This window comes from Lampetra fluviatilis, unplaced genomic scaffold, assembly GCF_964198595.1.
Source record: "Lampetra fluviatilis unplaced genomic scaffold, kcLamFluv1.1 SCAFFOLD_1035, whole genome shotgun sequence".
NCBI classification, from domain to species: domain Eukaryota; kingdom Metazoa; phylum Chordata; class Hyperoartia; order Petromyzontiformes; family Petromyzontidae; genus Lampetra; species Lampetra fluviatilis.
In genome coordinates this window covers 2859-15000 of record NW_027621601.1, presented here as the reverse complement: position 1 = coordinate 15000, position 12142 = coordinate 2859, and the positions used below count along the sequence as shown (strand labels likewise).

At 57.7% G+C, this 12142-nt stretch overlaps 1 protein-coding gene across 1 annotated transcript in view; it reads left to right on the top strand.

The window, feature by feature from the left end:
* Positions 1-11876, top strand: part of LOC144955466 (condensin complex subunit 1-like) — a gene marked incomplete at its 3' end in the record, with an annotated part of 27980 nt that extends 16104 nt beyond the window's left edge. The window contains exons 4-10 of the mRNA XM_078885673.1: positions 13-249; positions 2308-2497; positions 3982-4066; positions 7016-7149; positions 8656-8875; positions 9867-9954; positions 11643-11876. Coding sequence (XP_078741799.1) covers positions 13-249; positions 2308-2497; positions 3982-4066; positions 7016-7149; positions 8656-8875; positions 9867-9954; positions 11643-11876 — 1188 coding nt within the window. The remainder of the gene's footprint in view (positions 1-12; positions 250-2307; positions 2498-3981; positions 4067-7015; positions 7150-8655; positions 8876-9866; positions 9955-11642) is intronic.
* Between the last annotated feature and the right edge of the window lie 266 nt (positions 11877-12142).

The following is a 12142-nucleotide window of genomic DNA, read 5'->3' as shown; positions in this document are numbered from 1 at the left end:
CGTTTTTCTCAGCTGCTGCTGATGATGATGATGAAGATCCTGCTGATGATGATGGTGCTGCTGCTGATGCTGATGCAGCTGCAGCAGCAGCGGCAGCAGCAGCAGCTGCAGTAGCAGCAGCAGGCAAATTGGAACTGGCCAAGCAACGAGTGCTGGTGCAGTATCTGTCGGACGCGCAAGCCTTCGCTGAGCAGATGGAGTTGGCCATCCCTCTCGTTACTCAGCTGCTGTCCTCCAAGACTCTGACGGGTGAGTGGGAGGGTGAGTGGGTGGGTGGGTGGGAGGGTGGGTGGGTGAGTGGATGGGTGAGTGGGTGGGTGGGTGAGTGGTTGGGTGGGTGGGTGAGTGGGTGGGTGGGAGGGTGAGTGGGTGAGGGGGTGGGTGGGTGGGTGGGAGGGTGGGTGGGTGGGTGGGTGGGAGGGTGGGTGGGTGGGAGGGTGGGAGGGTGAGTGGGTGGGAGGGTGGGAGGGTGAGTGGGTGGGAGGGTGAGTGGGTGGGAGGGTGGGAGGGTGGGTGGGAGGGTGGGTGGGTGGGTGGGTGGGAGGGTGGGTGGGTGGGTGGGAGGGTGGGTGGGTGGGTGGGTGGGAGGGTGGGTGGGTGGGAGGGTGGGTGGGAGGGTGGGTGGGTGAGTGGGTGGGTGGGAGGGTGAGTGGGTGGGAGGGTGAGTGGGAGGGTGAGGGGGAGGTTGAGTGGGAGGCTGGGTGTGTGGGTGGGTGAGTGGGTGGGTGGGTGAGTGGGTGGGTGAGGGGGTGAGTCAAAGGGTGAGTGGGTGGGTGGGAGGGTGAGTTGGTGGGTGGGAGGGTGAGTGGGTGGGTGGGTGGGTGGGTGAGTGGGTGAGTGAGTGGGTGGGTAAGTAGTGAGTGGGTGGGTGGGTGAGTGGGAGGGTGAGTGGGTGGGTGGGTGAGTGAGTGAGTGAGTGGGAGGGTGGGTGAGTGGATGGGTGGGTGGGTAAGTGAGTGGGTGAGTGGGAGGGTGGGTGGGAGGGTGGGTGAGTGATTGGGTGGGTGAGTGTGTGAGTGGGTGAGTGGGTGAGTGGGTAAGTAAGTGAGTGGGTAAGTGAGTGGGTGGGTGGGTGATTGGGTGGGTGAGTGAGTGGGTGGGTGAGTGGGTGAGTGAGTGAGTGGGTGGGTGGGTGATTGGGTGGGTGAGTGGGTGGGTGGGAGGGTGAGAGGGTGGGTGGGTTAGTGGGTGGGTGAGTGGGAAGGTGAGTGGGTGTGTGAGTGAGTGAGTGGGAGGGTGGGTGAGTGGATGGGTGGGTGGGTAAGTGAGTGGGTGAGTGGGAGGGTGGGTGGGAGGGTGGGTGGGTGAGTGATTGGGTGGGTGAGTGGGTGGGTGGGAGGGTGATTGGGTGGGTGGGTGAGGGGGTGGGTGGGTGAGGGGGTGGGTGGGTGGGTGGGTAGGTGGGTGGGTGGGTGATTGGGTGGGTGAGTGGGTGGGTGGGAGGGTAGGTGGGTGGGTGGGTGATTGGGTGGGTGATTGGGTGGGTGAGTGGGTGGGTGAGTGGGTGGGTGGGTGGGTAGGTGGGTGGGTGAGTGGGTGAGTGGATGGGTGAGTGGGTGAGTGGGTGGGTGAGTGGGTGGGTGAGTGGGTGGGTGAGTGAGTGAGTGGGAGGGTGGGTGAGTGGATGGGTGGGTGGGTAAGTGAGTGGGTGAGTGGGTGGGTAAGTGAGTGAGTGAGTGGGAGGGTGGGTGAGTGGATGGGTGGGTGGGTAAGTGAGTGGGTGGGTGAGTGGGAGGGTGGGTGGGTGGGTGAGGGGTGAGTGGGTGGGTGAGTGGGAAGGTGAGTGGGTTGGCGGTGGCTTTTTCCGTGCCTCTCTCTCTATCTCTCACCCTCTCACTCACTCACTCACCCCTCGCACCTTCTCTCTCCCCGCGTCTCTCACTCACTCTCACTTTCTCATTCACCGTCTCTCTCACTCTCTCACCCACCCACCCACTCACCCACTCACTCACTCACTCTCTCATCCTCACTCTCTCTCTCACCCTCTCACTCTCTCACCCTCTCACCCTCTCACTCACTCTCACCCACCCACCCACTCACCCACCCACCCACTCACTCACCCACTCACCCACCCACCCACCCACTCACTCACTCACTCACTCACTCACCCACTCACCCACCCACCCACCCACTCACCCACCCACCCCCACACCCACCCACCCACTCACTCACCCACCCACCCACCCCTTCACCCCCTCACCCACCCACCCACCCACCCACTCACCCACCCACTCACCCACTCACTCACCCACCCACTCTCTCACCCTTTCTCACCCTCCCTCTCCCCACGTCTCCCTCTCTCTGCAGTGGTGCAGGAGGCGGTGGCTTTCTCCGTCACGGCGCTGGAGTTCTCGGTGCCGTGTGCCCGCCCCTGTGCGCGCCGCATGCTGCCGCTGGTCCGCTCCACCGAGACGGGCGTGGCGGACTGCGTGGTGCAGGCCTACCGCAGGCTTTTGACCCTGCCCACAGTGACAGGCGGGGGCGGTGGCAGTCAGCGGTGAGACTCGGAGAGACTCGGAGACTCGCAGAGACACACAGAGACCCACAGAGACACACAGAGACACACAGAGACCCACAGAGACACACAGAGACACACAGAGACTCAGAGAGACACAGAGACACACAGAGAGACTCACAGAGAGACTCACAGAGACACACAGAGACTCAGAGAGACACACAGAGACTCAGAGAGACTCAGAGACTCAGAGACACACACAGACACACAGTGACTCACAGAGACACACACAGAGACACACAGAGACTCACAGAGACACACAGAGACACACAGAGACTCACAGAGACTCACAGAGACTCAGAGACACAGACAGAGGACACAGAGGACACAGAGAGACACAGAGAGACACACAGAGACACACAGAGACACACAGAGACACACAGAGACTCAGAGACTCAGAGACTCACAGAGACTCACAGAGACCTACAGAGACACACAGAGACTCACAGAGACACACAGAGACACACAGAGACACACAGAGACACACAGAGACTCACAGAGACACACAGAGATCCACAGAGACCCACAGACACTCACAGAGACACACAGAGACTCACAGAGACACACAGAGACCTACAGAGACTCACAGAGACACACAGAGACACACAGAGACACACAGAGACACACAGAGACCTACAGAGACTCACAGAGACACACAGAGACTCACAGAGACACACAGAGACACACAGAGACACACAGAGACCTACAGAGACTCACAGAGACACACAGAGACTCACAGAGACACACAGAGACCCACAGAGACACACAGAGACTCACAGAGACACACAGAGACCTACAGAGACTCACAGAGACACACAGAGACTCACACAGAGACTCACAGAGACTCACAGAGACACACAGAGACACACAGAGACACACAGAGACACACAGAGACACACAGAGACACACAGAGACACACAGAGACACACAGAGACACACAGAGACCTACAGAGACTCACAGAGACACACAGAGACTCACAGAGACACACAGAGACTCACAGAGACACACAGAGACACACAGAGACACACAGAGACCTACAGAGACTCACAGAGACACACAGAGACACACAGAGACCTACAGAGACTCAGACACTCAGACTCTGCACATCTTTCTCTGTCTGTATCTGTGTTTGTCTGTGTCTCTGTGTGTGTCTGTGTCTCTGTCTGTCTCTGTCTGTATCTGTGTTTGTCTGTGTCTCTGTCTGTGTGTGTCTGTGTGTGTCTGTGTCTCTGTCTGTCTGTGTCTGTATCTTTGTTTGTCTCTGTCTGTGTGTGTCTGTGTCTGTGTGTGTCTGTGTCTCTGTCTGTCTGTGTCTGTTTCTGTCTGTGTCTCTGTCTGTCTGTGTCTCTGTCTGTGTCTGTCTGTGTCTGTGTCTCTGTGTGTGTCTCTGTGTGTCTTTGTCTGTGTGTGTCTCTGTGTGTCTCTGTGTGTGTCTCTATCTGTGTCTGTGTCTCTGTCCACGCAGAGCCAAGGCTGTGGCGTTGGTGGACAACCTGTCGTCCCTGTTGTACGATGCCAACATGGAAGAGGTGAAATGCCTCGAAGAGATGGTAAGAGACTCACGGTGTAGTAGAGACTCAGGGTGTAGTAGAGACTCAGGGTCTAGTAGAGACTCAGGGTGTAGTAGAGACTCAGGGTGTAGTAGAGACTCAGGGTGTAGTAGAGACTCAGGGTGTAGTAGACTCGGGGTCTAGTAGAGACTCAGGGTGTAGTAGAGACTCAGGGTCTAGTAGAGACTCAGGGTCTAGTAGAGACTCAGGGTCTAGTAGAGACTCAGGGTGTAGTAGAGACTCAGGGTGTAGTAGAGACTCAGGGTGTAGTAGAGACTCAGGGTCTAGTAGAGACTCAGGGTGTAGTAGAGACTCAGGGTGTAGTAGAGACTCAGGGTGTAGTAGAGACTCAGGGTGTAGTAGAGACTCAGGGTGTAGTAGAGACTCAGGGTGTAGTAGAGACTCAGGGTCTAGTAGAGACTCAGGGTGTAGTAGAGACTCAGGGTGTAGTAGAGACTCAGGGTCTAGTAGAGACTCAGGGTGTAGTAGAGACTCAGGGTCTAGTAGAGACTCACGGTGTAGTAGAGACTCAGGGTGTAGTAGAGACTCAGGGTGTAGTAGAGACTCAGGGTCTAGTAGAGACTCAGGGTGTAGTAGAGACTCAGGGTCTAGTAGAGACTCAGGGTCTAGTAGAGACTCAGGGTGTAGTAGAGACTCAGGGTGTAGTAGAGACTCAGGGTCTAGTAGAGACTCAGGGTCTAGTAGAGACTCAGGGCCTAGTAGAGACTCAGGGTGTAGTAGAGACTCAGGGTGTAGTAGAGACTCAGGGTCTTGTAGAGACTCAGGGTGTAGTAGAGACTCAGGGTGTAGTAGAGACTCAGGGTCTAGTAGAGACTCAGGGTCTAGTAGAGACTCAGGGTGTAGTAGAGACTCGGGGTGTAGTAGAGACTCAGGGTCTAGTAGAGACTCAGGGTCTAGTAGAGACTCAGGGTCTAGTAGAGACTCAGGGTCTAGTAGAGACTCAGGGTGTAGTAGAGACTCAGGGTGTAGTAGAGACTCAGGGTCTAGTAGAGACTCAGGGTGTAGTAGAGACTCAGGGTGTAGTAGAGACTCAGAGTCTAGTAGAGACTCAGGGTGTAGTAGAGACTCAGGGTGTAGTAGAGACTCAGGTCTGTGTGTGTGTGTAGTAGAGACTCAGGGTGTAGTAGAGACTCAGGGTGTAGTAGAGACTCAGGGTGTAGTAGAGACTCAAGGTCTAGTAGAGACTCAGGGTGTAGTAGAGACTCAGGGTCTAGTAGAGACTCAGGGTGTAGTAGAGACTCAGGGTGTAGTAGAGACTCAGGGTGTAGTAGAGACTCAGGGTCTAGTAGAGACTCAGGGTGTAGTAGAGACTCAGGGTGTAGTAGAGACTCAGGGTCTAGTAGAGACTCAGGGTGTAGTAGAGACTCAGGGTGTAGTAGAGACTCAGGGTGTAGTAGAGACTCAGGGTCTAGTAGAGACTCAGGGTCTAGTAGAGACTCAGGGTGTAGTAGAGACTCAGGGTGTAGTAGAGACTCAGGGTGTAGTAGAGACTCAGGGTGTAATGGAGACTCAGGGTGTAGTAGAGACTCAGGGTGTAGTAGAGACTCAGGGTGTAGTAGAGACTCAGGGTGTAGTAGAGACTCAGGGTCTAGTAGAGACTCAGGGTGTAGTAGAGACTCAGGGTGTAGTAGAGACTCAGGGTCTAGTAGAGACTCAGTGTGTAGTAGAGACTCAGGGTGTAGTAGAGACTCAGGGTGTAGTAGAGACTCAGGGTGTAGTAGAGACTCAGGGTGTAGTAGAGACTCAGGGTGTAGTAGAGACTCAGGGTGTAGTAGAGACTCAGGGTGTAGTAGAGACTCAGGGTGTAGTAGAGACTCAGGGTGTAGTAGAGACTCAGGGTGTAGTAGAGACTCAGGGTGTAGTAGAGACTCAGGGTGTAGTAGAGACTCAGGGTGTAGTGGAGACTCAGGGTGTAGTAGAGACTCAGGGTCTAGTAGAGACTCAGGGTGTAGTAGAGACTCAGGGTGTAGTAGAGACTCAGGGTCTAGTAGAGACTCAGGGTGTAGTGGAGACTCAGGGTGTAGTGGAGACTCAGGGTGTAGTGGAGACTCAGGGTCTAGTAGAGACTCAGGGTGTAGTAGAGACTCAGGGTCTAGTAGAGACTCAGGGTCTAGTAGAGACTCAGGGTGTAGTAGAGACTCAGGGTGTAGTAGAGACTCAGGGTCTAGTAGAGACTCGTGGTGTGTGTGTGTAGTAGTGTGTAGTAGTGTACTAGAGACGCAGGTGTGTGTGTGTGTAGTAGTAGTAGTGTGTAGTAGAGACTCAGGTGTGTGTGTGTGTACTAGAGACTCAGGTGTGTGTGTGTGTAGTAGTAGTAGTGTGTGCTAGAGACTCAGGTGTGTGTGTGTGTACTAGAGACTCAGGTGTGTGTGTGTGTAGTAGAGACTCAGGTGTGTGTGTGTGTAGTAGAGACTCAGGTGTGTGTGTGTGTGTAGTAGTAGTGTGTGTAGTAGTGTGTAGTAGTGTGTGCTAGAGACTCAGGTGTGTGTGTGTGTACTAGAGACTCAGGTGTGTGTGTGTGTAGTAGAGACTCAGGTGTGTGTGTGTGTGTAGTAGTAGTGTGTGTAGTAGTGTGTAGTAGTGTGTGCTAGAGACTCAGGTGTGTGTGTGTGTAGTAGAGACTCAGGTGTGTGTGTGTGTAGTAGAGACTCAGGTGTGTGTGTGTGTGTACTAGAGACTCAGGTGTGTGTGTGTGTAGTAGAGACTCAGGTGTGTGTGTGTGTAGTAGAGACTCAGGTGTGTGTGTGTGTAGTAGAGACTCAGGTGTGTGTGTGTGTGTACTAGAGACTCAGGTGTGTGTGTGTGTAGTAGAGACTCAGGTGTGTGTGTGTGTAGTAGAGACTCAGGTGTGTGTGTGTGTAGTAGTGTGTAGTAGTGTGTACTAGAGTCTCGTGGTCTAGGTGTGTGTGTGTGTGCCTCCTACCGCAGGTTGGGCGATTCTGTGCGGCGGGTGAGTTGCCCGCGTCCACCTCCCAGGTGCTGTGGGAGCGACTCTCACTGCGGGTCCCCGCGTCCCGGCAGGAGCGACGCGCTGCGCTGTCCATCATCGCCATGATCGCAAGGTGGGACCCGCTCGCTCGCTCGCTCGCACCCACGGACGCTCGCTCGCTCGCTCACTCACCCGCACGGACGCTCGCTCAGTCACCCGCTCATTCACCCGCACACTCACTTATTCACTCACCCGCACGCTCACTGACTCACTAATCCACTCACTCACCCACCCGCTCACTCACTCACTCATCCACTCACCCACCCACCCGCTCACTCACTCATACACTCGCTCACCCACCCCCCCCCACCCACCTATTCGCCCGCTCACGCACTCACTCACTTATACACTCACTCACTTATACACTCACCCGCTCACCCACCATGTCCAAATCTCGCTCCCCACCTCCACCACCACCACCACCATCACCACCACCACCTCCACCACCATCACCACCACCACCATCATCATCATCACCACCATCACCACCACCACCACCTCCACCTCCACCACCATCACCACCACCACCATCATCATCATCATCATCACCACCACCACCTCCATCACCACCACCACCACCTCCATCACCACCACCACCACCACCTCCACCACCACCACCACCACCTCCACCACCATCATCGTCATCACCACCACCACCACCTCCACCACCATCACCACCACCACCATCATCATCACCACCACCATCATCATCACCACCACCTCCACCACCATCACCACCACCACCATCATCACCACCACCTCCACCACCACCTCCACCACCATCACCACCACCATCATCATCATCACCACCACCACCACCTCCACCACCATCACCACCACCACCATCATCATCATCATCACCACCACCACCACCACCACCACCTCCACCACCATCACCACCACCACCACCTCCACCACCATCATCATCATCATCACCACCACCACCACCACCACCTCCACCACCATCACCACCACCATCACCACCACCACCATCATCATCATCACCACCACCACCACCACCTCCACCACCATCACCACCACCACCACCTCCACCACCATCATCATCACCACCACCACCTCCACCACCACCACCTCCACCACCACCTCCACCACCATCATCATCATCATCACCACCACCACCACCTCCACCACCATCACCACCACCATCATCATCATCATCACCACCACCACCTCCACCACCACCACCTCAACCACCACCTCCACCACCATCATCATCATCATCACCACCACCACCACCACCTCCACCACCATCACCACCACCACCATCATCATCATCACCACCACCACCACCACCTCCACCACCACCACCTCCACCACCATCACCACCACCACCATCATCATCATCACCACCACCACCACCTCCACCACCACCACCTCCACCACCACCTCCACCACCATCATCATCATCATCACCACCACCACCACCACCACCTCCACCACCACCACCACCACCATCATCATCATCATCACCACCACCACCACCACCACCTCCACCACCATCACCACCACCATCACCATCATCACCACCACCACCACGTCTCTCTGTCATCGCCCGCAGCGCCGACCCGGACATCGTGGGGAGTAACCTGGACGCCCTCGTGACCCTGGGCCTGGGTGACGAGGTGGTGGACGAGGTGGACGAGGAGGTGGTGGAGGAGGTGGTGAAGGAGGGGAAGGAGTTGGTGAAGGAGTTGGAGAGTAAATGTGACCCCGTGGATTACGAGGTGGCTCTGGGGGTATGCGGTGCGCTCTCTGCCCTGGCACGTCCACCACACAAGGTGGGTGAGTGGGTGAGTGAGTGAGTGGGTGAGTGGGTGGGTGAGTGGGTGGGTGGGTGAGTGGGTGAGTGGGTGAGTGGGTGGGTGAGTGAGTGAGTGAGTGGGTGAGTGGGTGGGTGAGTGGGTGGGTGGGTGAGTGGGTGAGTGGGTGAGTGGGTGGGTGGGTGAGTGGGTGAGTGGGTGGGTGGGTGAGTGGGTGGGTGGGTGAGTGGGTGAGTGGGTGGGTGAGTGAGTGGGTGAGTGGGTGGGTGGGTGAGTGGGTGAGTGGGTGAGTGGGTGAGTGAGTGGGTGGGTGAGTGGGTGGGTGGGTGGGTGAGTGGGTGGGTGGGTGGGTGAGTGGGTGAGTGGGTGGGTGGGTGAGTGAGTGGGTGAGTGAGTGGGTGGGTGAGTGGGTGGGTGGGTGGGTGGGTGAGTGGGTGAGTGAGTGGGTGAGTGGGTGGGTGGGTGGGTGAGTGGGTGGGTGGGTGAGTGAGTGGGTGGGTGGGTGGGTGGGTGGGTGGGTGGGTGAGTGGGTGGGTGGGTGGGTGAGTGGGTGGGTGGGTGGGTGGGTGAGTGGGTGAGTGGGTGGGTGAGTGAGTGAGTGAGTGGGTGAGTGAGTGAGTGAGTGGGTGGGTGAGTGGGTGAGTGAGTGGGTGAGTGGGTGGGTGGGTGGGTGAGTGGGTGGGTGGGTGAGTGGGTGAGTGGGTGAGTGGGTGAGTGGGTGGGTGGGTGAGTGGGTGAGTGGGTGGGTGGGTGGGTGGGTGGGTGGGTGAGTGGGTGGGTGGGTGGGTGGGTGGGTGGGTGGGTGAGTGGGTGAGTGAGTGGGTGAGTGAGTGCGTGAGTGGGTGAGTGAGTGCGTGAGTGGGTGAGTGAGTGAGTGGGTGGGTAGGTGGGTGAGTGGGTGGGTGGGTGGGTGGGTGAGTGAGTGAGTGAGTGAATGAGTGAGCGAGCGAGCGAGTGAGTGGGTGAGTGAGTGAGTGGGTGATCACCCATCACCGTGTTGCTCCCCCAGGCGACAGGAGGAGGTGTCCATGTGAAGCCGTTCCGCCTTCCTACCACCCACAACGTGTTCACTCGGCTACAGCGCTTACTGCTCAACGGTACGCTCACCACTCACCACTCACGCACCCACTCACCCACCCACTCACTCGCTCGCTCACTCGCTCGCTCGCTCACTCACTCACCACTCACTCACTCACCCACCCACTCGCTCACCACTCACTCACTCACTCACCACTCGCCACTTGCCACTCACCACTCACCACTCGCACGCTCACCACTCACTCACTCACCCACTCACTCACTCACCCACTGACCCACCCAGCCACCCACCCACCCACTCACTCACTCACTCACTTACCTACTCACCCACTCACTCACTCACCCACTCACCCACCTACCCACTCACTCACCCAACCACCCACTCACCCACCTACCCACTCACCTACCCACCCACTCATTCACCCACTCACACACTCACTCACTCACCCACTCACTCACTCACCCACTCACTCACCCACTCACTCACCCACCCACTCACTCACTCACCCACTCACTCACTCACTCACCCACTCACTCACTCACTCACTTACTCACTCACCCACTCACTCACCTACTCACCCACTCACTCACTCACCCACTCACTCACCCAACCACCTACTCACTCACCCACCCACCCACTCACCCACCTACCCACTCACCCACCTACCCACCCACTCACTCACCCACTCACACACTCACTCACTCACCCACTCACTCACTCACCCACTCACTCACCCACTCACTCACCCACCCACTCACTCACCCACTCACTCACTCACTCACTTACTCACTCACCCACTCACTCACTCACTCACTCACCCACCCACTCACTCACTCACCCACCCACCTACCTACCTACCTACCCACTCACCTACCCACCCACTCTCTCACTCACTCACCTACCCATCCACTCACCCACCCACCCCACTCTCTCTACCCCCCCACTCACTCACTCACTCACCCACTCACCCACTCACTCACTCACTCACGCACCCACTCACCCACTCACTCACCCACTCACTCACCCACCCACTCACTCACCCACTCTACCCCCCCCCCACTCACCCACTCACCCACTCACTCACCCACTCACTCACCCACTCTACCCCCCCCCACTCACCCACTCACCCACTCACTCACTCACCCACCCACTCTACCCCACCCACTCTACCCCCCCCCCCCACTCACCCACTCACCCACCCATCCACTCACCCACTCACCCACCCACCCCACTCTCTCTACCCCCCCACTCACTCACTCACTCACCCACTCACTCACTAACCCACTGACCCACCCAGCCACCCACCCACCCACCCACCCCCCCACCCACCCACCCCTCCACCCACCCACCCACCCACCCACTCACTCACTCACTCACTTACTCACTCACTCACTCACCCACTCACTCACTTACTCACTCACTCACTCATCCACTCACCCACTCACTCACCCAACCACCTACTCACTCACCCACTCACCCACTCACCCACTCACTCACTCATTCACCCACTCACCCACTCACTCACCCACTCACCCACCTACCCACCCACTCACTCACTCACTCACCTACCCACTCTCTCTCTACCCACCCACCCACCCACTCACTCACTCTCTCTCCCCACTCTCTCCCCTCTCATTCTCTCTCTCTACCCCCCCTCCCACTCATCCACCCACCTACTCCCTCACTCACCCACTCACTCACCCACCCACTCACTCACCCACTCTCCCCTCTCCCCACTCACTGCAGGCATCTGCCAGGACTCACCTGGCTGGCTACCCTTTGCCACTGAGGCTCTCAGCGTGATCTACTCGCTGTCCGAGCAGCCTGAGGTGACGGGTGAGGCGCTACTCAGGGGGGCCACCCTCAGCCTGATGGCGCTCGCAGACCCCGCACCCGGCCACAACCTCCACCCCGGCCACAACAAGGGGGAGGAGGGGGGTGGTGGTGGTGGTGGTGGCAAGGATACTGAAGATGGTGGTGGTGAGTGGGCAGGGGGTTGCGGTGTTGAATGGGTGGGTGGGTGGGTGAGTGGGTGGGTTGGTGGGTGGGTGGTGGGTGGGTGAGTTGGTGGGTGGGTGGTTGAGTTGGTGGGTGGGTGGGTGAGTTGGTGGGTGGGTGGGTGAGTGAGTTAATGGGTGGGTGAGTGGGTGGGTGAGTGGGTGGGTTGGTGGGTGGGTGAGTGGGTGGGTTGGTGGGTGGGTGGGTTGGTGGGTGGGTGGGTGAGTTGGTGGGTGGGTGGGTGAGTT